This window comes from Prunus dulcis, chromosome 8 (genome assembly GCF_902201215.1).
Source record: "Prunus dulcis chromosome 8, ALMONDv2, whole genome shotgun sequence".
NCBI lineage: Eukaryota > Viridiplantae > Streptophyta > Magnoliopsida > Rosales > Rosaceae > Prunus > Prunus dulcis.
Window position 1 is genome coordinate 8,633,291 of NC_047657.1, and position 26,918 is coordinate 8,660,208.

At 38.0% G+C, this 26,918-nt stretch overlaps 4 protein-coding genes and 1 long non-coding RNA gene across 7 annotated transcripts; 4 read left to right on the forward strand and 1 right to left on the reverse strand.

Annotated features, from left to right (window-relative positions):
* The first annotated feature begins 1,287 nt into the window (after window positions 1-1,287).
* On the forward strand, window positions 1,288-4,069 carry LOC117612158 (mitotic-spindle organizing protein 1B-like). The gene is made up of 3 exons (XM_034340912.1): window positions 1,288-1,500; window positions 1,698-1,929; window positions 3,692-4,069. The coding sequence occupies exon 2, from the start codon at window positions 1,707-1,709 to the stop codon at window positions 1,923-1,925; it is 219 nt and encodes a 72-aa protein (XP_034196803.1). The 5' UTR covers window positions 1,288-1,500; window positions 1,698-1,706; the 3' UTR covers window positions 1,926-1,929; window positions 3,692-4,069.
* Window positions 4,070-4,081: 12 nt separating this feature from the next.
* Window positions 4,082-5,447, reverse strand: LOC117612159. The gene is made up of 3 exons (XR_004583308.1): window positions 5,241-5,447; window positions 4,598-4,688; window positions 4,082-4,428 (listed from the first exon to the last, which is right to left on the reverse strand). It is a non-coding gene; the product is annotated as an uncharacterized LOC117612159 (long non-coding RNA).
* A 2,514-nt stretch (window positions 5,448-7,961) lies between these two features.
* Window positions 7,962-9,497, forward strand: LOC117612282 (probable ribosomal protein S11, mitochondrial). 3 transcript variants are annotated; one of them, XM_034341065.1, is made up of 4 exons: window positions 8,020-8,037; window positions 8,071-8,119; window positions 8,190-8,313; window positions 8,635-9,497. In XM_034341065.1, exons 3-4 carry the CDS (start codon window positions 8,205-8,207, stop codon window positions 9,153-9,155), a joined length of 630 nt encoding a protein of 209 aa, XP_034196956.1. In that variant the 5' UTR covers window positions 8,020-8,037; window positions 8,071-8,119; window positions 8,190-8,204; the 3' UTR covers window positions 9,156-9,497. The 3 variants fall into 3 exon arrangements, with proteins under 3 accessions (XP_034196955.1, XP_034196954.1, XP_034196956.1); XM_034341064.1 differs by lacking the exon at window positions 8,071-8,119 and having other exon boundaries at window positions 7,962-8,035; window positions 8,186-8,313; XM_034341063.1 differs by having other exon boundaries at window positions 7,970-8,072.
* Window positions 9,498-10,762: 1,265 nt separating this feature from the next.
* On the forward strand, window positions 10,763-12,184 carry LOC117638408 (UPF0481 protein At3g47200-like). The gene has a single exon (XM_034373539.1). It carries the CDS (start codon window positions 10,763-10,765, stop codon window positions 12,122-12,124), a length of 1,362 nt encoding a protein of 453 aa, XP_034229430.1. The 3' UTR covers window positions 12,125-12,184.
* A 3,226-nt stretch (window positions 12,185-15,410) lies between these two features.
* LOC117638409 (UPF0481 protein At3g47200-like) lies at window positions 15,411-16,826 on the forward strand. The gene has a single exon (XM_034373540.1). It carries the CDS (start codon window positions 15,411-15,413, stop codon window positions 16,824-16,826), a length of 1,416 nt encoding a protein of 471 aa, XP_034229431.1.
* The last annotated feature ends 10,092 nt before the right edge of the window (window positions 16,827-26,918 follow it).

Genomic DNA, 26,918 nt, shown 5'->3' on the forward strand with positions numbered 1-26,918 from the left:
TCTTGTGGCAACACTTCAACATTTGAAGACTTGACAGTATCGAGCCCATTAGAAGTTGAAGGTGCATCAGTTGGTGGTTGACTTGTATTTCCAGTGGATTTCCTTTGGAAGTTGAAGTTGGAGTCGTCACTTGTTTCATAAATACTCCCTCAATATTTTCATGCTTGAGAAGATGCAAAATGAATAATTGAATCATTGAGTTCTTGAATCCAAAATAATGAAAACTTACCAAGCAAGAAGATGCAGATGAAACTTGAAAGTGAAACTAAAAGTATGAACTCCAGAATGTGAAAGGTCTTTTCCTTTTTTTTGGAACGCGAAAGCTGCAACATTGAATGTGTTTTATTTATACTAGAATTAGAACTAGAACATCAAAGGTCACTAAACTGATCTCAACATTTAAATTTTAAAACTAGGATTTTGGATTTGCACATAGAAATCTAGAATTTTTATGCTATATTAATATATATATTTTTCGAATGAATATCAACAAAATTGTGTTGGTGTGTTGGTTTATGTGTTAAATATGTTGCAGGTGGTTCAGGTTTGAATACTAGAAAAGGCAACCCTACCGCTATCGCACCGTACGTCGTCAGTTTTGCTCGGTTTTGGCATTGGCGGCAGTTGTTTTGGCTTTAGCATGAGAGAGAGAGAGAGAGAGAGAGAGAGAGAGAGAGAGAGAGAGAGAGAGAGAGAGAGAGAGAAGAAGTTGAGATAAGGAAGAAAGAAAAAAAATAGTTTTAATAACCAAAATAGTATTTTACTGCAGTATTGACTCATCCACGACGGTAGGTAATGACATATTGATATTTAAACTAATTTTTTCTCAACCTTAGATTAGATCTAGTGGTAGGTAACCACAGCTTCCTTAGACTATAGGGTCCAGGAGAACGAGATTGAATTCTTGGATCCATAAGCAGTACTTTTATTATATTGACACAACCACCCACCCAACCTCTAATACGTTTCCCCTGAAAGCACTTCCACTCATTTTCCTTGTTCACTTGAATAGTATATGCTCTAACAATTTTTTTTGTACTTGTCGATCCATTACCATGGCAACTCAAAGGCAATTAATATTCATATATGATTAATTTTATTTATATATATGATATGAATAAATAAAAATTTGCTATGTATGTATATATATATTTTAATTTTTTGATAATTTTTCAGAATTTTTTTCAATTTTTTTTCTTGGTTGACGTCAGCGCCTATCTTGCCTTGGGCCTTCCCCGGGCTGGATGTCACCGCTGGAGCTGATTTTGGGAGACTAGGGGGCTTATGCATGGGCTGGGCTGTCAGCTGGAACTGCTCTTACGCCTATCCATTCATCACCATCACACCTCTTGGACTCTATTCGTCCAAAAAAATCCTCCCCGAACCCAATATCTTCCAAGAGACCAAGAATCAAACGTGGGCTCATCAACTATAGCACTCGATTGCTCGTCTGCTATCGGCGGTCAGGTGCTGTTGTGTAGCAGCGACGTCGTCTATCAGGTACTGTTCTCTCCTCTGGAACTGAGTCGTTAAATCTTTCGTTCCAGATCCAGATCGATACCGTACCGCGATTGGGTACGGTCGATCCAGATCGAAATTCGTAGGGGGTGAGCTAATTAGGCAACTATGGTTTGATCTATTATTTTCAGCGAGGTTTGAATATGTATGTTTCTCTTTTCTTTTCTTTTTTTCTTCAGCTTCTTAATATGGACGCGGTCGCTGCAAAAACTGCCCGGGAATCTCTAGACCTAGCATTTCAGATGTCCAACATTCTTGACACAGGGCTTGATCGTCACACCCTCTCCATCCTCATTGCGCTATGTGATTTGGGTCTCAACCCTGAGGCTTTGGCTGCTGTTGTCAAGGAACTCCGAACAGAACTGGTTCCCCTTCCGCCATCAGATGCTGCTCATGCTATTCCTTAAACTGGTTTGTGTATTTGGATCCACATTCTGCCTGTTGATATGACTCATTTTGTTAATTTCCTTTGGAACATAAATACTTTGCTTCACTTGGAGATGAATCCCATTTTCTTAGTTCGGAAGAGTACTGGAATGATAGTAGGAAGCTAGAAATTACAAAGCATTTTTAAGCAGCTACATTTTTTGTATTTTTTGTTTAACTAGTTGCTAGTTAGTAGAAAAACTTCCGAGAGTAATGTATTGCCACCTAACATGCTGAGTGGCATGGCAAAGTCTCTAACAACTTGACACTGGTTCAACTTTCATTATAACCTCTTATTGTGATATAAGTTTTGAAGTGTCCACTTTAAGTTTCAATCCAAAATAATATCCACAAAGATTTCTCAAATGGTTCAGATTTCCCGCCCAAAGCGCTGCCACCATAAATCCCCCAGCACCACTGCTGGATTTGGAGCTGCTTTCCTTCAAGACGTCCCAATCCTACACCTTTCACTCATCAATACTTTGCACGTAATCAGTTGTTGAACGAGATAGGGAACTTTGTTTTATAAGACTGAGATGTACTAAAGAGAAATGTTATCCTCTTTACTAGAATCCATATAAGTGTACAATAGGTAAGTATTTAGGGATTCAAAATAGTATTTGATGGTCTGATTCTACAAATTCTAAGGGACCCCATTAGTAAAACACAGAAAAAATTGTCTGGTTGGAAGTCCGGCTCACTTTCTAGAGCTGGTAAACTAGAAATTTTTTCTTGGCCCAAAAATGTGGTGCATAAGATCTCTAACATTTTTAGGAAGTTTTTCTAGGGACCAGATACTTCTAAGCAGCCTCTAATTGCTTGGAATTCTATTTCTAAATTAAAGAAAAATGGTGGTTTAGGACTCTGAAATCTAGAAGATTTTAATTTGGCCCCTTTAGCTAAATTAGGTTGGAGAATTTTTATTCAACTTCATAATTGGTGGGTCCATTAGTTTCTCAAAAATATTTGAGGCATGATTCTTTCTTTCAAGTGAACGCTAGAGATACTGATTCTACTTCTTGGCAATGAATTTTACAAGCTAGGGAAATTTTACTCAAAGGCATACGATGGATTGTTGGAGACCGAAATGATATTAAATTCTGGACTTGAGTTTATGCTTTTCCTTTAATTAATATAGTCATTCTTCTTCTATAAGTAATCTTAAGGAATCAGTTGCGGATTATATTTCTTTTGGTAATTGGAATGTGGAAAGATTATGTACAATGCTCCCTTCAAATGTAGTTAATTACATTAGAGGCATAAACTTTGCCTCTTGTTCCTACGCCGGATAAGTTTGTGTAGGGGATCTAAACCCCGTGGTACATTTTCCATAAAGTATGGTACTAGCAAGAAAGGATAGGTATGCAGATAATTTCCTTAAACATATTTGGAAACTGAGCGTGACCCTATTCAAATCTTTGTTTGGCTTCTTTTACAAAAGAGACTTAATACTAAGGAAATACTATGGAGACTTACTGCTATGGATTCTTCTTGTCCTCTTTGTAATAAAGATATTTATATCTTTGCCTCTGGTAATTTAATGATTGTACTTTTGCGAGTCAACTTTGGCATATTTATACCTTTGCCTCTGGTAATTTCTATTGTGGATTGGTTGCATTTGAATTGGAACAAATTACCTTGCTCTATGTGGAAAAATATTATAACTATTTGTTGGCAAATTTGGTTCCAAGGGAATAAACTTGTGTTTTTGTTATTAGAAATTCAAAGGGAAATGCTAATATTGCAGGACCTATGGTTTTACTTCAGTCATTGAAGTGGAAGCAATGCGACTGAAGAATGGACTTATTTGGGCTAAAAAGTCAAGATTATCTTGCTTATGCGTTAAGGGCATTCTCAAAGTGTAATCAATTTGTTAAAGGGCAATCAACATTCTCCGCGACGCTTGTTTTCGTTTTATGGATTGACAGACTTTCAAGTCATTCAAACTCGTCATGTGTTTGGTAATGCAAATTGCCTAATCTGAGTCAACAGCTTGATAATCTTCCAAATAGTGAGGCAATAGAATTGTTGTATGATATATTAGGGGTCCTCTTTCAAATTTTACTTTAAGTCATTAGAAAGGAAAAAATAATAATGGAAGTCACTAAATAGGATTGTGAAAATATTCCTGCACCCGCTCCCAAGTTCGATTACTCTTACTCCCAATATCGCTTGTATCCAAAATAATAATAATAATAATAAATTTACACACCACATTGTGATCAATAGTCCTACAGCATTGTACTGGCATTCCAATTCCATCATGGACAAATATAACTAAATAGATATGAGTTGTATATGTGTGTTTTGTTGAAGTGGTATTTGGTACTATTACAAACTTGTGTATGCTTGAAAACATCAAACACAAAGAACATCTCCTCCTTTAATTTGTACGGAAGGTTATGGTATTGTCAGGTAACAAATAAAATGGAGGGGTCGCAGCAACACTCATCCAGGAGACAACAGCAACATAATGCTGCAAAGCTGCACAATTAGGCAAAGAAGAAATTAATTAATAACTCTATAAGAATTTTTTTTTTTTAAAATAAAAGAAAATACCAACAAATACCCTTTAATTTGCTGAAAGTAATAATTAAGGGGAAAAGGAAAGACACTTGGGAAGAGAAAGTATGGAATAAAGAAGAACAATTACCATCCTTCAAGGAAACCTGGTTCTCTTTTTGGTGGTGGAGCAGCAGCATAATATTGAGGAGGAGCCATCACAGGAGGTCCTTGATAAGGCCCTGGTTTAAATTAAAATTAAGTTAATATTCAAATTAAACTAGTAACATTCTTTAAACTACTTCATATAATATATATATATATATATATATAGAAAACTCCTCAAACTACAATCATGCAGATTTTTTTTTCCTTCAAAAGTTAGGAGGGAGAGCGGTTTTTTCACCCACACTATCAAGGTGTCATGGGGTTCGAACTTGAGACCACTGGTCAACAAGTCAATGTCTTTTCCACTAGGCTAGATCCCGTTGGCACAATCTTGTAGAATTTTGCTACTAAATACTATTCCCACTAATTATATCAAGATCCCTCACAGTGAATTTGTAATTAAGATCATATGTGTGTGTAGAAGTCTAGAGCTAGCATTCCTATGTTTATCAGATTTAAACCTACAATATTCTCTAAATTCTAAATAAACACAGGAGAATCATCTCATGACGAGCAAGGGAAGAACAGATTCAGGATTCAAAGACAAAGAAAAAACATGCAAACGATTTTATACAGGTTCAAAACTAGAAAGCAAACAAATAAGGAGAAAATATATATGTATATACCTTGAGGTGGATAAGCGTAACCATACTTGGGATCACTCATCTCCAACACAAGCCAAAAGCTGAAACACCAGAAGAATATGAAATGGGATTTGTGGTTTTAGGTTCTGGCACTCAGATATATATATATATATGCATGAAAAGAAGATTGGAGAATATAATGTGTGTGAAAGAAAGAAGTCCAGAAACAATTTTAGAGCTGAAAAATCAGACTTATTTTTGAACTCTCTCTCTCTCTCTCTCTCTCTCTCTCTCTCTCTCTCTCTCTCTCTCTCTTATAGACACAAGTGGAATGATGAAGAGGGAACAATAACTTTTCCTCTTGTTTGCAACTTTCATATCTTTGCATGATTCCTTGAGAGATGGGTTAGATCAAAGCTTATGTGTTAAGCTCACAATAAGAATATTATGGAAAGTTATTTGATAGTTGGTGATGCCTATATTTGTGCAAATGTAGAAGCTTCCAAACTACTTTTGTGTTGCTACATATATTCCATTCCCTTCACATTGTAAAGTAACAAATTGATATTATATATGTCAATAAGACTCTACAAAGTAGTTAATGTTATGTAAATGTTGAGCATGTACAATAATAAGACGCTTTAGAGCCTTTTTGTTTTTTCTACTAAGAAGGAGGACTCAAAAGAGGATTAAAAAGTTGGCTTTGTCATGAAAAAAAACATTAACCCTTGAGGTTGTTAAAATTTGGGATGTTGGCATGGAAAAAACTTCGAAATGAACAGTTCGTGTTAAAGAGTAACATTGAAGTGAGACGCTTAAAACTGCACAACAATGGATATCGGTGATGAGATTACTGGTTTTGTGTGGGTCCTATCTTACTATTCATTTATGAAGCTTTAGTAAATATTAGAATAAAAAGTGGAATAGGAATCACTCCCACACACTACACAGATCCTGACTTTCAAACTTAAATATAAAACTTGAATTGAGTCTACCACTGATTTTGGTACGATACTCGTCAATACGTTTATGGAAAATATGATTTTGTTTTGTTTTGTTTTTTTTGTTTTGTTTTTGTTTTGTTTTTTTGTTTTTTTTTGCTAAAGAAGAACTCGTTGATAACAATTAAGAGGATACAACCATGTCATCGTTTACAATTGATTCCAGCCAGAAGGGAACCTCTTCAATCCAAGTTACCATAGTATTACAATTAAGAGCATGCTTTGCTAGAAAATGCACTACTTGGTTAACCCCTCTTGGACTAAAAGAGATAATAACATCTTCAAAGTGTTGCAGACTCCTCTTAATATCATCAATAAGATGCCCATCTGATGCCCAAGACTCTTCTTCGTCCTTCTTTACATCATTTACCACCCCTTGTGAATCAGATTCAATTAAAATGGAAGAAAACCAGCATCCCAAGCAAATTTCATCCCGAAAAGAAACACCATGATCTCCGCATGTTTAGATGAGGTGGCTCTGGCAAGAGGAAGGGCCATAGCCGCCATCACTTCCCCTTTGTCATTTCTAACAACAGCGCCAATTCCACCCACACCTGTTTCGGGAATAAAAGCAGCATCAACATTTAGTTTATATTTACCAGCTGGAGGAGGAGACCATTTAGTTGGTTTCTCTACAAATAATTTAGGTTCCCCTTCTACAAGACTTCCATATTCACCAGCCAAGTGATGGGCTCTGTTAAAAATCACATCTTGTGCACAAGAACGACCCTCAATAACAGCTTTATTTCTGTTTTGCCATAAACTCCAGCAGACATATAAAAACAATCGCATTTCATACCTCAAAAGATACATAGTGGCAATTTCAAACAAGTCCCCATAGTTGGAAAATTTTAGCCCTGTGAAAACCCCCCTAAACAACACTTTCTTCCAAACTTTTTGGGCATTAGGACAACTCCACAAAGCATGAATTACACTCTCAGAATTCACATTATAGATGGGGCAAGAGTCCTCAGAAATTATTTTCATTTTCAACAGATTAGATCTACAGGGAAGATAATTCTTAATAGCTCTCCAAGTAAAATATAAGATTTTTTGTGGTACCTCTTGGGACCAAACTTTCCTCCAGAAAGCATTTTGAACTCTTGGTTCCGAAGAAGATCCAACAGCCCCGCTGCAATCCTTTTTCTTTGACATCTCCAGCCTGTATCCACTTTTCACAGAATAAATTCCATTAGTAGTATAATGCCACATCCATCGATCTTTGTGATAATTAACACTCAAAGGGATAGATTTAATAGCCTTAACATCTTCCTCATGAAAACACAAATTTAGTAAATCAACATTCCAAATCCCAGTAGGAAAAATAAAATCACTTACTTTAGTTTCTTGATCCAACACTTGAGGAGAAACAAGGCGGAAAGAGTTTGGTCTGGGAATCCAAGCATCACCATATACTAGTGTTTCTTGTCCATCTCCAATCCTCTTCCTTAACCCACTCAAGAGCAACTTACGACCCCAAATCAGAGACCTCCAAATATACGAAGAAGCTCTTCCTTTACCAGCTGCCAAAAAATTACAATTTGAAAAATAACGAGCTTTTAACAAAAAATTACAGTAGGAAAATATGATTTTGTTGACCGGCCGGATATGGAACCAATACGCGTGGGATACGGCTGTGGTTTTGTTTAAAATATTTGGAAATTATGGTGGTCGTTTTCAAAATTATAAAAAATATGGGGCCAAAGGTGTAAATTCGAAGACTTGATTTAATCACGCACTCCCAGCCTCTAGGCTAGGTTTTCCTTTGTAAAAGAAATGGCTGCACCAACTTAAAGAACCAGAGGTCCAGATCCAGAAGGAATAAGAAAGAAGAAGGAAGAAGAGGAAGAAAGTTCTGCTCCACCTCCACCAGGTCCAGCTTCTTCTTCTCGATTTTGACAAATTTTATCAAACAATAAAGTAAGAAATTTTCCATTTATTTGTTAAATTCCTTCTCCATTTTTGACTGAGATTACAGTATATTGTACAGAAGTTGAAGTGAGCCATGTATTCGTCTCTCTCTCGGCTGTCTTCGTCTCTGGTTCATCGCCTTGCTAGATGCCAGAGCCAGCTCAGTGCGTCGAGGTCTTTCTCTGTCTCTGGAACGCCACCAGGCAAGTTCTTCTTCCTGCCCTTTCTTTTTGGCCAATATTTCTGTCGTACTATTGGATATTGAACCTTTTGGTTTTGTTGGTTCTTGAGTTTATTCTTTCTTAAATGAGTTTCTTTGAACATCTTTGCAATTGGTTTCAAATCAATTTGCAATTTTTCAATTGTTTTGAGTGTTTTTGAATTGCATTTTGAATACTGTTATGTGACTTGTGAAATTGGTTTGATAAAATATATGGTGGTGAATCAAGAAGCTTTGCTGGGAAACTAATCTTTAATTGGTGTCACTTTCTTGCAAATGATTGATAATATATTGGACTTTACAGGTCCAATAGAGAATTTTCAACAAGGTTTCAATTCTTCTGAGAATGTTTCAAGGAATTCCAGGTCTATGAACTTTGTGAGGGGGATTCTAGAGGAGGATGGAAAGGAAAACTTTGGTTTTTCTCAGTTTCCCCGATATAATATGGAGCAAAATGCTGATATTGTCCATATAAAGCTGATGAAAAACAATACCTTTGTTACTGTGACGGACTCAAAGGGGAACAAGAAACTTGGGGCCTCAGCCGGGTCGTTACCAGGAATGAAAGGAGGACCAAAATTGTCTAAGTATGCTGCTGAAGCAACTGCGGAACACGTTGGACGGATGGCAAGAAATTTCGGGTTAAAATCAGTTGTAGTGAAGGTGAAAGGGTTTACATATTTTAAGAAGAAAAGGCAAGCCATTGTGAGCTGGAAAGAGGGCTTTACCAATTCCAAAGTGGGTTTGAATCCGATTGTATATATTGAAGATACAACCCGAAAACCCCATAATGGCTGTCGCCTCCCAAAGAAACGTCGTGTGTAAACACAGTGAGTAGTATCTTTTACTTGGCTAGAGTATCTTGTCCAATAACGAGATGTAGAGTCCAAACTCACTGGTGGCAGAACTTTTCGAAGAAGAGTGCATTTTTTCTTTTAATCCCTTTAATTTCAATGCCGTTGTGATGCTACTGTGGTCTATTTGGAGATGGTTGTTTCTTATGAGAATATATTTGCTTAGAAATTTCTCTTACAATATCAGTCTGGAAAATTTGTGCTTTTTCTTAGCAGTGTTCAGCTGTAGTGATAATGGTTGGAATTGACTGTTCATTGACTTCAATTCATGAAATCTTTTATGAAATAGAACCAGAGATACAGATTGTTTGAAGTAATTCCGGCAACATTACAACTTCAAGTAACAAAGTAATTACAGGTAACTAGGGGCATCATGCACCTTACCTAAGCAGCTTCTATGTCATGATGACTGTTGGTAATACAGAGCAATTTAGAAATAGCATTACAGAAACACAAGTGATAGTGGGTGTCACAGAACTAAGATTATATTTAAGCTTTTGTTTCGATCTCATGACATTTGCCAAGTTATTTCCTCAATTGTGAACTGTAAATTTGCGAACGGTGAGCCATCTTCTGCTTCTATTTTTTTCTCCAGCGTAGGGCACGCTTGAATAGAGAGATGGCTGCACTGTACTGATATCTTGCAGTCCTGGAGGTGAAGTCAAACTAGGACAGTCGGAGACGGCCAACGATCTTCTTATATGTTAAGGAAAATTCTTCAAATCTGGGCAGCTACGAATTTCCAAAGTTTGGAGTGTGATAATGGTCGAATAGTTGGCCATCTTTAGAGGGATCCCGAACCTCTACATTTAGTATCCGTGCATTTATCCACATTTCGTAAAACCTAAGCCACTTAAATAATCTAACAACTTTAGCATATTCATCAATATTTAAATTAAAAGTGTTTCTTTTTCCAAACTGATGTTCCTTGGAATTTTTTTTTTCTTCATCTGAAGAAAAGATATCATCATTTGCAGAGTACTGAGTGCTCTTCACAAACACCACTGCTTCCATGGTTTTATTCACTGCTTGTTCCTCCAGCATCTTCGTCCATTCTTGAAGATGCTTCACGTACTTCACAAGTCAATCTGCAAACCTTTGAACTTCAAAAATTCACAAACATCTTAAACACCAAGAAACACTAGAATTCACAACACAACCAGAGAAAGCAAAAGAGCAAGCTTTTCTCAACTACGAATATTTATGCCAAGGCAATCAGACATTTTATTTTCTCTGTTGGAGATAAAAAGCTTCTTCCTCATAAAATATATACCAATCTTCAGATTCACTGTCATATACATTTTATTTTCAAGTGTACTTGTTCCCTCACTATCAATATTAATATTGTGCCACTGTCATATACATCTAAACATCAATCAAGCATCTCTCTTCCAAATTAAGCTTCTATTTTCTTTTCTTGAAGCTCAACTCAAGTAATGAATTTTTGTGCCCTGTCGTACTAACTATATATAGGTATGCATGGTAAAACTAGAATCACCATCTATAACCACAGATCATTCAGTCCAGACCCCCCTCCCAAAAAAAGTATAGCCACATATCTTCACACTTTGAAATTAAATGGCCCAAAAAGATGAAAATGTGAGGCAAGTTACCAAAAGAGGAGGTGGACAAGGAAGCAGAGGAGACCAAGACCAACCTGCAGAAATTGAGGTGAGTATTACAATCCATGAGGAGGCAAGTACCAGGGAGGAGAGACTCAACAAATTAAGGGAAGAAGCACCGCCAATTCAGGCTGAAAAGGTGAAACCAAAGATCCAAAGGGTTCCCTTCATGCTCCGACAAGACACAAAATTCGACAAGTATTACGAGCCAATTGTTGCAGCACTCGGTCCTTTCCACCATACTCGTAAGCCAAAGTACGAGCATGCAGAGAAAATCAAGCTTAAATTAGCTGCAAACTTTGTCAAAGACAGTAAGCAGAATGATGCCGATCTGCTCAAGAAGGTTGAAGACAATATCAATGAACTAAGGAAGTGCTATGATGAGGAAGCAACAAAGGACTATGAAGACGAATTCCTCGCGTGGATGTTGTTCGTTGATGGGTGCTCCACACTGGAATTCATATACAAATATGATGAATTAGAAAATTTTCAGATCAAGAGAGACCAGGTGAGCTTTGTAGAACAGGACATATTCTTGCTGGAGAACCAACTTCCTTATCAACTCCTCCAGCTGTTGATGAGCTCGAGCCAAATACACAAGAAATTGAAGAAATCAATCGATGACTTTGTTTGGAGAAATAGCCTTGCTCAGAACCAACAAAATCCAGAAGCAGAGCCAACTCATCTGCTCGAGCTTCTTCGGACAACAATGCTAGGAACTTCACCTAGTGAGAAAACGAAAGGTACTAAACTTCCCCACTCTTTTCGCAACGTGCAAGAGCTTCAGGCAGCCGGGATCCATTTTAGGCCTAGTAATAGGAACTCATTGAGGAGCATATCTTTTAATTCTTCTCTATGCCATGGAATCCTTTATCTTCCTCAAATAAAAGTAGACGACTCAACCAGACCCAAGTTCATGAACTTGATAGCCTACGAAATGTGTCCTGATTTCCACAATGATTTCGGGGTCACCTCTTACATATGCTTCCTCGATTCGCTCATCGATCATCCTGATGATGTAAAGCATCTGAGGAAAAAGATGATACTTCAAAACTTCCTTGGGAACGACGAGGAGGTGGCTCAGCTCTTCAATGAGATAGGCACTGACTTGGTGCCTAACAATGACATTTACTACTCTGTTAAAGACCAAATAGAAAAGCACTACGGTAACTGGGGTAACAGAGCGATGGCTCAATTCTTTCATGAGCATTTCAGCAGCCCATGGACTGTTGTTGCTTTCCTTGGTGCTCTCCTAGCTCTTGGGTCGAGCATCGTTCAGACTGTTTACTCAGTCCTCGGTTATCATAATAATAAATAGGATTCTCTATAAGCAGAGATTCACAACTCCAATATTCCACACCCTCTCCCTGCAATAAGAGATGAGCTATAGGCACTGAAAATGCCTAGGCTTACACTCATTTCTGTTTTCTGGTTTGCTCCAATAACTGTACGCAAGAGTGTGACTAAAGAAATCAAGTTGAACATGTATTGGTCTATCTGTTTTCTTTAAGTGGTTGAAGTTTTTCTCATGAGTACAACGCATTTGGTATCTTCCACTTGTTCCGAATTGGTTCCTGTGGCTGAATTCAACTTGATGACTTGTTTTTTTTTGTTTTTAATAATTAGGGTGTTTTTAAGTTATTTTTGAGTTTGAGTTTTTAAAAATAGGGCTACTAAACAGGTTTTCTTTGTTTTGGACTCAAATTCTGTTTTTGAGTTTAAAAACTTGGATTCAAGTTGAATACCAAAGAGACCCTAAAATTCACAACACAATCAGAGAAAGCAAAAGAGCAAACTTTTCTCAATTATAAAATAGAATTAGTTAATTCAACTACGAACATAAATAACTCAACAACCCAAGAATGTTATTGCATCTCCAAAGGACTGAAGCCTTGATCTATAGTGAGGAGTAACTAGGGAAAAAAAACCCTCAAGTAGGTTAACTTTAACGTTAACATCAGTTCTGGGGAAAAAAAAAACATAAAACATAAAATTAATGATGTGTCATATGTTAAGTGGTTAGATTATTTGAGTGGCTTAGATTTCACAAAATGAGGGTAAATGTACGGATCCTAAATGTAGAGGCTCGGGGAATCCTGAGCCTCTACATTTAGTTTTCCTGAGCCTCTGCATTTATGATCCGTGCATTTACCCGTATTTCACAATATCTAAACAATTCAAATAATCTAACAGTTTAAGATATGACACATGGCATGTGAGTAAACTTTTAAAATTAATTAAGAAAATTAAGGTTCAATTTAAAATTAAAAGAATATAAAATCACAAAATTCAGATTAAAACCAACTCCCCCTCCCCACCACTGCCCAAGCCACCATACAAGCTGCCATTTTTGTGTGTTCTTACCAGCCCCCTCCTCACCCTCCCCTACCTCCTCACCCCAGATTTCCCTTACTCCCCAATTCATCCCAGCCCCTTCCCCGCCCCCCTCCTCAACTTTCGTGGAGAAGGCTATCCTTTATCTTCCTTGTGAAATGCGAGTAAATGCACGAGAGCTAAATGTAGAGGCTCGGAATCCTCTTTAGAGAAGTTATAAAGCTTTTGTTTTTCAAAAGCTCTCTTGATACGGACACCATACCCAGAAAATGTGTGATTCTCACTTTAATCTTTAAATTTTTTTATTTATATAAATTCATTTTCAACCAGCCCTTTTCAAATACTCAAATTCCCCCCTCTTTCTCTCATCACAAAATCGTCTTTGTTTCTCTCATTACTGTACCATTGAATGCATCTGATGACTCAATTTTAAAATCTGCTTTTAAGAAAATCCAGTCATCATAAAAACTGTATATATATTAACATGATGTGAGTTAGGCTATCATTTATATATATATATATATATATCATTTCTATTGTTGCCCAGATACCCTAATTTCTATAATTTGGTTTTGATATTTTACAGTGCATGTCATGAGCACATTACAATACTTTTGTCTAGTACGAAATCTAAAAAGTGTGGGCATATTAAAATTCCCTTTGGATGGAGTGATTTTAAATTAGGAATTTAAATGATATTATAAGGTTAAAGTGTTTGTTTAGACTACTACACTAGTTCATGCAGGGAGCGGATCCGTTGTCCTCAATTTGGTGTCCCCTTCATGTCCCTTCTTTAAATGTTTGACAAGTCTACTATCACTTAACCCTAATATAACAGTGTTAACTTAATAAAATAAAAAGCTAAAAATTGAAAAACAAAATAACAATAAATCATAGCAGCCACTGTTACCAAGTCCCTCCGCCAAGCAAACACCAACAGTCACCCCATCCCACTGGCGGCAACCTCCCTTTCTTACCCTACCCTAGGCCAGCCAGCCAACGTAAGCCGCCCTAGGTTCACGATCTAGTAGTGGGTTAAAGCTCTGCAACCAATAAAAATCAACCACCCTTCCCCGAAATCATACACAAGTGAGCAGTCCCTTTCATTGTAAACACATGCAAAAACAACAAAACTAAACCCAAAAATCAAATTGAAACAAAAAATAAAGATTGGCAGAGAAAAGAACGATATATAGAGGAGGAAGGGAGGGAGGGAGGGATGGAGAGAAAGAGACAGATACATAAACAGAGGTTGGAGTGGGTGGCTTAATGCTGATTGATGACGAGCTTTAACCTCATATCCCAAAATGCCGGTTACCTTTGCTCGTGAGGCTCCCAAGGTTAAAAAAGAGGTTGGAGTGGACTGTTGGTGTTTCCTGGGCGGAGGGACTTGGTAACAGTGGCTGCTATGACTTATTGTTATGTTGTTTTTCAATTTTTAGTTTTTTATTTTATTAAGTTAACACTGTTATATTAGGGTTAAGTAATAGGACACTTGTCAAACATTTAAAGAAGGGACATGAACGGGACACCAAATTGGGGACAGCGAATCCGCTCCCGTCCATGTACGCCAAGAGTCAAATAAGAAAGAAATGACGAAAATAAGTGGATTCCAAATAACTCATTGCATATATATAGTCATTTGAAATTCATTCAAACTAATGTTTTCTAGTAGTTTTTAGAAAATTCAACTTTGTTCTCAAATCCAAATCCTCTCTTTAAATACCTTGATCCAAATAGAGCCCTACTGGATTACGTGATTCACGTTGTTGATGATTTTATATGAAAATTTCTCTTGAAGGACTGAAATTCTACTTTACACCCTCATCACATTGATTCTTATCGTACGGAGGACACTAGCCTTTAAATGCTTTTGTGTAGGAAACAATCCCAACTAAGAATATTTATGCCAAGGCAATCAGACTTTTTTTTTTTCTGTGTTGGAGATAAAAGGCTTCTTCCTCATATGATTAGTGTACCTTACTATATACCAATCTTCCGATTCATATAAAGTCGTCAAGTGTACTTGTTCCTTCACTATCACTGTCAATATTAATATACATCTAAACATCAATCAAGCATCTCCCTTCCAAATTAAGCTTCTACTTTCTTTTCTTGAGCTCAAGTAATGAATTTTTGTGGCCTTTTGTACTAACTATATATAGATATGCATGCAAAAACTAGAATCACCATCTATTACCACAGATCATTCAGTCCAAATCCCCCTCCCAAAAAAAGAATAGCCACATATCTTCACACTTTGAAATTAAATGGCCCAAAAAGATGAAAATGTGAGGCAAGTTACCAAAAGAGGAGGTGGACAAGGAAGCAGAGGAGACCAAGACCAACCTGCAGAAACTGAGGTAAGTATTACAATCCATGAGGAGGCAAGTACCAGGGAGGAGAGACTCAAAAAATTAAGGGTAGAAGCACCGCCAATTCAGGCTGAAAAGGTGAAACCAAAGATCCAAAAGGTTCCCTTCATGCTCCGACAAGACAAAAAATTCGACAAGTACTACGAGCCAATTGTTGCAGCACTCGGTCCCTTCCACCATGCTCGGTTGCCACAGTACGAGTATGCAGAGAAAATCAAGCTTAAATTAGCTGCAAACTTTCTCAAAGACAGTAAGCAGCATGATGCAGATCTGCTCAAGAAGGTTGAGGACAATATCAACGAACTAAGGAAGTGCTATGATGAGGAAGCAACAAAGAACTATGATGACGAATTCCTCGCGTGGATGTTGTTCGTTGATGGGTGCTCCACACTGGAATTCATATACAAATATGATGAATTAGAAAATTTTCAGATCAAGAGAGACCAGGTGGGCTTTGTAGAACATGACATATTCTTGCTGGAGAACCAACTTCCTTATCAACTCCTCCAGCTGTTGATGAGCTCGAGCCACATACATAAGGAATTGAAGAAATCAATCGATGAGTTTGTTGGGAGAAACAGCCCTGCAGCTGCACCAGCAGATCAGAAGGGACAAAATCCAGAAGCAGAAGAACAGAGGTCACAACCAGGACAAGAAGTAGAAGCAGAGCCAACTCATCTGCTAGAGCTTCTTCGGACAACAATGCTACCTTACGAAAGTGAGAAAAAAGAAGGTACTCAACGTTCCCACTCTTTTCGCAATGTGCAAGAGCTTCAGGCATCTGGGATCCATTTTAAACCTAGTGAGGACAACTCATTGAGGAGCATATATTTTGGGTCTTCTCATCTATTCCATGGAATCCTTCATCTTCCTCGAATAAAAGTCGACGACTCGACCAGACCCAAGTTCATGAACTTGATAGCCTACGAAATGTGTCCCGATTTCCATAATGATTTCGGGGTCACATCTTACATATGCTTCCTCGATTCGCTCATCGATCAGCCCGATGATGTAAAGCATCTGAGGAAAAAGCAGATACTTCGAAACTTCCTTGGGAATGACGAGGAGGTGGCTCAGCTCTTCAATGAGATAGGCACTGACTTGGTGCCTAACAATGACATTTACTCCTCTGTTAAAGACAAAATAGAAGATCACTACGATAACTGGGGTAACAGAGTGATGGCTCAATTCTTTCACGAGCATTTCAGCAGCCCCTGGACTGGTATTGCTTTCCTTGGTGCTCTCCTAGCTCTTGGGTCGAGCATCGTTCAGACTGTTTACTCAGTCCTCGGTTATCATAATAGTAAATAGGATTCTCTATAAGCAGAGATTCACAACTCCAATCCTCCACACCCTCTCCCTGCAATAAGAGATGAGCTATGGGCACTGAAAATGTCCAGGCTTACACTCATTTCTGTTTTCTGGTTTGCTCCAACTACTGTACGCAAGAATGTGACTAAATAAATCAAGTTGAACATGTATTGGTTTTTCTGTTTTCTTAACGTGGTTGACGTTTTTCCTATGAGTATAATGTTGTACAATTTCTACAGCGGACAAGGGTATTTGTAGGTTCTTATTTAATAAATAAGGTTAAATTTCACTTTACTACTCGGAAGTTTCCCGAAATTCTGATTTTACCATCTAAAGTTTTTTTTTAATTTTTTTACTATTTTCATACATCAATCAATCATTTCATCAACTCTTCTGTGAAATGATGATGTGGCAATAAAGAGACCTACAAATTATTTTAAAATAATAAAAACATTTATAAAACATGACTAGCTTCTCCGCACGTCCTTCCGCACAGGTTAGGGGCTTTTTTTTTAATTTTAAACTTATTTTAGAATTTAAAAAGATAATGGGTAGTTGTGTTTCATAAAAATAGGATCAATTATCTTTTTTTTTTTAATTTTAATTTTTTTAAATATGAAAAGTGTGAATTTATCATATTATCCTCATTTAATTAATAATTTCAATTGTTAATGTTTATATTAATCAAGGACATTTTCTGATATTTTAAATGTTTTACTATTATCTGTTTTTTGCTTTATTATATAGATATATAGATAAATATCAAATAAAAAATAAAAAATAAATTGAAAAAAGAAAAAGAAACTCTCACCACCTCTCTCTCTCTCGCATTCCCCTCTCTGAACTACCAAAAAGTAAAAAAACTCTCTTCTTCTATCTCTGTACACCACCACCTCCCATCCCCACGTCCTCACAACCACACAGCACAATTAAAATGAAAGGCCCTAATTAATATCAAGAAACCCTAATTTAAATTTCGAAGAGAGAGATAAGAAGTCGGCGAAGGCGAGCAAAGTAAACGACGGAGAAGAAGTCGGCGAGCGAAGACGGATAAGAAGAGTCGCTCGTTTAGGCTCGTTCGCAAGGGGGTGGCACACTAGGAAGGCCCTAATCCGAGGCCATTGGTACCGTCGATGGTCCAGAGCTTCCTCTACCAGCTCTGCAAGGGGGTGGCTCACTGTCACTCCCATGGCGTTCTCCACCGCGATCTCAAGCCTCAGAATTTGCTTCTGCACGAGGAAATGGGGATTCTGAAGATCGCCGATCTCGGCCTCGGCCGCGCCTTTACTGTACCTCTCAAGAGTTACGCGCACGAGATTGTAACTCTCTAGTACAAAGCGCCGGAAGTTCTACTCGAGTCACTACTCCACCGGCGTCGACATGTGGTCCGTCGGCTGGAGGGTGGGGTTTGTTTGCTATGGAAGAGGGAGAAGGGGAAGAGGGAGAAAGAGGGAGAAATACTTTTTTTATTTATTTAAGTTTGTTCTTTTTCGAATTTTTATTAATTAATAAATTACTTAAATTTTTATTAATTATTTCATTTGTATGTCCACATGGCGCGAATTTAGTGGGCCAAATTTCTAACACGTCATTAATTGCAGACCCATTCGTTGCCACGTCATGAGTTAACAGAACATTTGACGAAAATACTGACAAAAGTATGAAATTGATAGGAAAACAAAACTTCGGTGCGAAGTTGATACCAAAAAAAAAAAGAAAAAACTTTAGGTAGTGAAGTCAGAATTTTGAGAAACTTCCGGATAGTAAAGTGAAATTTACCCAATAAATAATGTAATTCTGTATGTCGCCTATTCATTTTATGAGTTGTTTGCAGCTTACTCGGTGTAAGCAACTCTTCCTCAAAAAATTTCTGAAATCTTAATTTCACGAAAAGAGATTATTACAAGTCTCTAAAGATTATTCTTTCTAGAGATGCAAATGCTTTTTGGGTGCCCTCACATTTCTCTGGATATATTCTTGACAATTTCCCTTCCCTGCAAATAGAGCCCTGAGAATTGGCAAGTGAACCTAATCTGGAAGCTTGAGGATCAAGGCATTCAAGAACTACTTTCCCACATCCAGAATCACCATCATGTCCAGGCAATGATGATGGTGTGTTGAATGAAGATACTTGGTATCTTCCACTTGTTCCGAACTAGTTTCTATGGCTGAATTCAACTTGAGGACTTGTTAGGTCATATCCAGTAGTGGGCTAAATGTGTCATACCATTGGGTCAAACCGAGTCAATTGGCCAAAGAGGCTGAATGTTGGGCCAAATATGGCCTGATTCTTAGGTGGGATATATATATATATATATATATATATATATATATATTCAAAAATCCTAATTATTGATTTTTTTAATTTAAAAAACTCTAAAAAATTCATAATTTTTTTCTATAAATGCCAACTTCATTTTTACATAATTTCCCACATTCTTTGCATCCTTATATCTAATTTCCACATTCTTTAAAGTCACCGAAGATAATGTACACAGTACTAGCCAAACCTCGGAGGGTTTTTGGACTCATGATTCTCACAAATATTACGAGCTTTACGAAGACACCATTGAAGTGACCCCGAGAAACCATGAAAGTTGTGGAAGTCAGTGGAAAAAGCACATCTATATGAGCTTGAACAAATGGAATCAAGCATTGAAAAAAGATGAGAGGAGACATGTTTTAGTTATTGTTTTTCGATTAATGTCTATTTGTCAATTTTATTACAAATTCAAAAAACAAGCCACAAAACACCATACATTAGTTGGCGTCTCCTCTCCTCCGGACATCATCTTCTTCGTGCTCCTCCATCAGTTGGCGTTTCTGCTCCTCCCATTGGTCTTCTAATTTGGAATTAGAAGAGGAACCCCAATTGGTATCCATTGCAGAATTAAATTGGAATGACAAATTATACAAAATGAAAGAGGGAAATTGGAGAGGAATCAGATGAAGGTGTGAGATATGAAACCCAAAACATCTCTTTCATTGACATTTGAAGCTGAAGATAAGATGTGTCACGAGAACATAAATCAAATAAGAAATAGAGGGCTAATCATGTACAGACAAGTGGCACTCGAAAATTTTATATGAAATTTTTTGGGATTACATCATGATAAGATGCGCCATGTGGACAAAAAATCTAATTATAAATATGGGGGCCTAATCACATGCCGTGCCGACCCATGTATGCAACAAGTCCTATCTGAAAATATTTTTCTCTTATAAAATAAATTTTAAATAGGGTATAAAGTAGTACTTTACTAAAATTATCCAATATATTTTAAGAATTTTCTAAAAACTAATATAATATTGAGGGGGCTATGATTGAGCCCTGCAGTGCTGGAGATGGTAAATATATAGCCCATCACTATTTCATAAAAAAAACTATAAATAGTGGGCTAAATTTTATGGGTGGTCTATGTTTAGCCCTCCAGTGCTGGAGATGACCTTATATCCCCAAGACAATCCCAAAGTGTGAAGGTCCTTCTTTTCTTTTAGGTTAGTATCTTTTGCTTCTTTCGCATCTCTCTAACTCTCCAAGCATTTGATGTTCAACTCAGCCCTTAAGTTCAGTTTCTGCAGATTAAAGAGGTTGCAGACTGTCTCCAAGAGTGCTTGAATAGGGTTTGGAAAGTTGGAGAGGCCAAGGTATCTCAAGCATACAAGTTCACCTAGGCCTGGACACGGATAAGTTCGGATTTGGTAGAGAGATCAACCCGTTAACCCTTTAAAGTATACGAAGTTAGTAGGCAATAGACAAGGAAGCTCAGTAGAGCTGACTTCAGGTGATTTCAACAGTAAGGTTCAAAGATGTGTTGCGTGGAGTGCAAGGCTGATGGAATCTTAAGATGAGTCCAAATTGCATAGTATTGATGCTTTGTCCAAATAGATGTTGCCAAATCTTAATATATTTTCTGTTGCAGCTCCCCTTCTATAGATAGACTTGACGATGACCTTGAGTATTTGATTGTTCTCAAGTTGATTTGGGCGAATCACATAAACACACGTGTTTTTAGTGTGATTATAATTATGTTGTTGTACAATTTTAATATTGTTGATCTAATTTTAGACATCGACTGCTCTCTTATTGCATGACAAAGATAATTATTGACACTTCCAAACTTGTTTTACTTAATGTAAAGAGGGCAATTTTGCTAAAGTGATAGGATAGGAAACTTACGTTAAAAAATTGCTTATTATTTTTTGTTGTGCTCTGTCGATGAATTATTGGGGATATAATTTATAAAGGAGTAGGTGTTTTAAAGTCCTAGGTTTAACAAAAGCAAATATGATGTGACATGAATCATGATGTTACGTTGCCTTCTTAGTTTACGTTAGGCTCAGGATATGCTGCTGTCTTTGTAAATCTTCAATACTTAACGTATTAGGACTCCATGTATTACTATATATTTGTACATTATTATGTGAATGAAATCAAGCAAAACACATTTCTCTACACATGGCCTTTCTTTTGACTTCTTCAACCTGAAAATACCAATTCAGTACCTGCTTGGCATTGCTTATTTAAAGCCATAAATGATTATTTGACATTTTTGAAACCCCAATTCGTTTGGTAAAAGGTTAAAAATCACTTTTGTGGAATAATTGATCCAAATGAACTGGAGACGGAAGAAAAGCATACTAAATCGAGGAAATTTTTTTTTTTTCTTTCTTATGACCATGGTTGAAAATTATAATTCCTTTAAAGATATAACTCAAAATTTGAAAATTTACTTGGCTTTAGTCTGTAGCTCAAGTAGTCTTGATATGGGTTGTAAAAAAGAAAAATGAATAAATCTCAATAATTTAAGCAACTCTTTCACGTCTTTAAACACCTGAGAGTTGAACCTCAGATTTTGGTTTTTCATCATCCTCATCCTGAGTGTATCCTTGGGACTTGCGCTTGGCACTATTCTTGTGGCTGAATCTGTCGCTTCTCTGACCTGCCTGTTGGGCTGGTTGGTCGGCTTGCCTAGTAGACTTCTTCGCAGTGATTCTACCAGAGTATGGCTAAGAGCAATAGTTAGCTCGCGATATAAGTCGTGCTCAATTGGCAAGCCCTTCTTGAAGGCTGAAGACGCAATTCAGTCATCGCACCCCATGATGTTTGCTTTTTCTGCCTTGAATCTCTTGACGTAGTCTCGAAAGGATTCATCGAACTTCTTGCGTAGATTGAACAGGTAGTCAGTGTTCTTCTTGATCGTCCGATAAGAAGTGTGTTACTTGGTGAAGGCGTAGGCTAGCTCCTTGAAGCTGCTGATCGACCCAGATGGTAAGGTGTGGAACCAATCCTGGGCTGCCCCTTGCAAAGTCATGATAAACACTTTGTACATCAGCGCGTCGTCGGCATTGTAGAGAATCATAACACTTTTGAATTGTTTCAAATAGCTCTCAAGATTTGAATCCCCTTTAAATCATGTGAATGAATGCATTGAGAATTGCTTTGGGAAAGCAGCCTGCTCGATTTCGGTGGTGAATTGGTGGAGTTTGCTTGATCCACTTCTCTATGCAGAGCATCTTCGAAATCTCCACCAATCTTTAGGTCTTGAAGCCAGTTATTCACAAGCTTTTCGACGTCCTTTGCGCGTATGGTGACCTTCATGATTTGGGCAGCGCAAATTGACTTCCTCGTTGGATCGCAAGGGTCGACCTTCTCGGTTGTCCTGCCTGCGTGGCGTGTTGGTGGACTGCGATTGCAAAAGATTCCCTGCTGCTTGTCGACGGGAATTGGTTCTTCAGGAGTGAACTACAAAGCGCATTTCCTTGCGAACCTTCTTGCGAGAGTCATTAGGTTGGCCTTCCTTAGGGCCTAACCTATCGTGAATACTTCCCTGTGAGCCTAGGTGGGCGCGAATGTCGACTCGCGTTCCCAACCTTTCGTGCATGTTGGTCCTTGAACTCAATCTAGATTAGAGACTTTGTCTACTTTGAGTGTAGCTCGCGAATGCTTGTGACTTGTTAACATGCTAGTCACGTTGTTGTCCATCTCCTTGTTTTCTTTCTCTTGCTCGACCTGCTAGGGACTTCTCATACTACCTATCGGTGCATCTATCCTTGTCTCTTCCCCATGTTGTCCAAGGCCAAAGTTTTGAACCAAGTTTATTTGGTTGAGGAGCTGCCTCACCAAGTTGTTTTGGTCAGCCAATAGACTCTCAGACTGAGGTCTATTTGACTTCGTGGACCGGGAGGAGAGAATTGTGTGGAGCCTAATTGCACACGGGTTAAGGTTTCATTAGAGGTGTACACGGGGGCATATATTGAGCACAGAGGCAAATGAGGGAACGAGTGAATTTGTTCCAAGATCGGGCCAAAGTCAGTGACAGTGGTGAGACCGTCATGATGGGTGGTTCAGTCATGTTCAGCAGCGACGTCATGATGGCAGGCTTCGGATCTAGTCAAGAGCCCACGAGGAGGATTGCAAGATCCTGCCGCGAGGTGATGTGTCAGCAAGGCCATGGTCGCATGCGAGGCAATTTTGGTGGCGAATCTAAGGTGCACTGTTGTTCCAACCGCAAGCGATGTAAGGTAGATCCACCCATGGGGCCGTGATGCGATGCAACATCGGCTGGTTCCAGAGCTATGGTTTCGAAGACGGAGACAGCAGGAGGAATTGTGGCAACGGCTTGAACCTTGGCTGAAGCCATGGTGTTGCAGGAAAATAAGGTCACGGCCTCAGTGGCGGTGTGTGGTGGCTGTCTTGGTGTTGCGGACTCATGGAGGTTTGGATCCATCGTGGATTAGGCCATTGCGGCGGTCTTGCTCCTCGTGTGTTTACTTCCGGCTATGGCTATTCGGAAGGCTTTGATTGAGCAAAAAAATGGTGGAAATGAATTTCTTTGATTCAAGAGCACGCTTTGAGTATAACTCGTGCTCACAATGAAAGCACCAAATGTTTGTGCAAAAATTCTCACGGGAGAATATTCACTTGTGGATTCTTCAACCTTTGATCTTCCTTCTCTCTCTTCCTCGGTTCCTATAAAAAAATCGGAGTAAATAAACTACACCGAGGGGGTGTTAGCTAAAGGCTATTCGATGCCTAAGTTAGGTCGATTGAATCTAGGAGAAAAAATATCTAAAAAAGGTATGAAGATTTTTCTATGTTAAGAACTAGGCGGCTAGAGTCGTGTGTGGTGGTTGAGCCGTGTTAAAAATATGTAGAGAGGAGAGAGAGATGTGGCCGGCAGCGGTGGTGGCGTCGTCAGCTAGGAGGGAGAGAGATGGTGTTTTCTCTGGTTTTAGAGGTTCCTTGTAGCCTTGTATTTATAGGCTCCTTGCGTGCTAGGGTTTTGTAAAGAATAAACTTTTATTTAGAAGGAGTTTATTCTTTTCCCAAATTGTAGAGATTAAGTCCATTAAGGATTTGCTTGTGATCAAATCTCCTAATTTGATGATGATATCACCGAATTAGGATAATATCTTAATTGGTGATATTATCTTTTTAAATAAAGATAAGATCCATATATATTTTTGGTGTCAATTATCTTGCTAAATAATTAATTGACCTAAGAGATATTTCTTTTTGTCCACGTGGCGTCTCATGATTGGAGGCTAAAATATTTGCTCCCACAGTGATGTTTGTGGGTTCCTAAAGCATTAAAATTTTAAAAATTATAGAGGTAATCCAATTCTGCAGACTTGTATATCAATATAATTTTTTTTGCCACTCAATTTTAGTTGAGAGTGTTCCATCTAGAGAGGCCAAACTAAGGGTTGAAGAAAATTGCACAACTATTGAAGAATATTTAGTATGACAACGTGCAAAGACTATTGTTAAAAATGTAACAACAACGTGCATACGAATGTTGTCAATGATGTGTTCAATAATGTGCAGAAAACGTTATTGTACACTTATTTCACAATATGCGTGAGGTGCATTTAATGGTGTTAACAACGAGCACTGATATCAACGACGACATGCAAAGCGTGTTGTCGGAAGCCCTGGACCTTTTAACAACATCGACGTCAACAACGTGCGCCGCGTGTTGTTAATATCCTTCAACAACACACAATGCACTTTGTTAAATGACTTTTTTCTTGTAGTGCAAGCATACAAGTTCACCTGGCCCTGGACACGGATAGGTTCGGTTTGGTAGAGAGCTCAACCCATTAACCCTTAAAAGTATATGAAGTTAGTAAGGCCTAAAATATCGATGGTATCGAAAATATTGGTAGTACAAAAAAAACATAAATTTCGATGGAAATATCAAGATATTATCTATATCAATAAAAATTGAACAAAAACCACGAAAATTGGAAGAAAAACTTGGAAATTTTTATTAAAACTTTGGAGAAAGTTCATTTAGTCAACTATCTATTAGTTTATCACAAAAAAATTGGAAGGAAATGCATTGCATGATGGGTTTAACTGATTTAAGTTGATTATATAGCGAGCCGACAAACACTGTGAATGTAGATTATATGTAGTATTAAACAACCCGAATGGCTATTTAATACCTTGGCAGTTGATGCCAAGGTCAGTGTTCGGCTATAATAATATTAGCTCTTTTCCTGGAAAAAAAAAGAAAAAAAGAAAAAGAAAAAATGTAGTAATTAATGAAAGAAGATTAAACACACCATAATCATTTATATATAATTATTTACTACAATATTTTACGCTTTATACAATACATGAATGACTTAGTACCACATAGAAACATAAGCAAGATGGTGGTTAAGGTATTGGAGGAGTGAAATGGTAGGGGTTCGAATCCCCTTTGCATGTGTGCTTTGTGCGTGTGTGTGTGTGTTTTTTTTTTCTTTCCTTTTTTCCATTACATCGATATTATAGCGATATTTTGACAAAATATTGCTGAAGTGTGAGTGAAATTATCGACATCGATATTTTCCGATATTATCGTCAATATTATTGATATTTATTCGATATGTGTATAGATATGTTCTGAAATATCCGTAACTCGAAAAAATGATAATATCCTCGATATTTTGTCGATATTATCGATATTTTAGACTACACAATAGACAAGGAAGTTTAGTAAAGCTGACTTCAGGTGATTTCAACAGTAAGGTTCAAAGATGTGTTCCTTGGAGTGCAAGGCTGATGGTATCTTAAGATGACTCCAAATTGCATAGTATTGATGCTTTGTACAAATGGATGTTGCCAAATCTTAGTATATTTTCAGTTGCAGCCGCCTCCTCTAGATAGACTTTGTAACATCCCACATCGACCAACGGAAAGGAGGTGATGTGCCTTATATGTACATGCCCGCCTCCATCTAGCACGATGCCTTTTGGGAGCTCACTGGCTTTGGAGTTATGAGAACTCCAAAGTTAAGTTAGTTGAGGGCTAGAGCAATCTCAGGATGGATGAATCATTGGGAAGTTGCTCGTGAGCTCCTATAAACAAAACCGTGAGGGCAGAGATGGGGGCCCAAAGCGGACAATATCGTGCTACGATGGAGCCGATCCCGGGATGCGACAATTTGGTATCAGAGCCACTATGCCGTGTGGTGTGAGTGTGCCGAAAAGGACGTCGGGCCCTTAAGGGGGGTGGATTGTAACATCCCACATCGACCAACGGAGAGGGGATGATGTGCCTTATATGTACATGCCTGCCTCCATCTAGCAAGAGGCCTTTTGGGAGCTCATTGGCTTCGGAGTCATGGGAACTCCGAAGTTAAGCGAGTTGAGGGCTAGAGCAATTTCAGGATGAGTGACTCACTGGGAAGTTGCTCGTGAGTTCCCATAAACAAAACCGTGAGGGCAGATAGGGTGGCCCAAAGCTGACAATATTGTGCTACGGTGGAGCCGATCACGGAATGTGATAGACTTGACGATGACCTTGAGTATTTGATTGTTCTCAAATTGATTTGAGTGAATCACATAAACACATGTTGATCTAATTTTAGACATTAACCACTCTCTTATTGCATGACAAAGATAATTATTGGCACTTTCAAACTTGTTTTACCTGATATAAACATGGAAATTTTGCTAAAGTGATATGATATGAAACTTATGCTTAAAAATTGCTTATTAATTTTTTTTTATGTGCCCTGTGGATGAATTATTGGGGATTTAACAAAGGCAAATCTGATGTGACACGGTGTTAGCAAACATGTGTTGGGCCCGCCC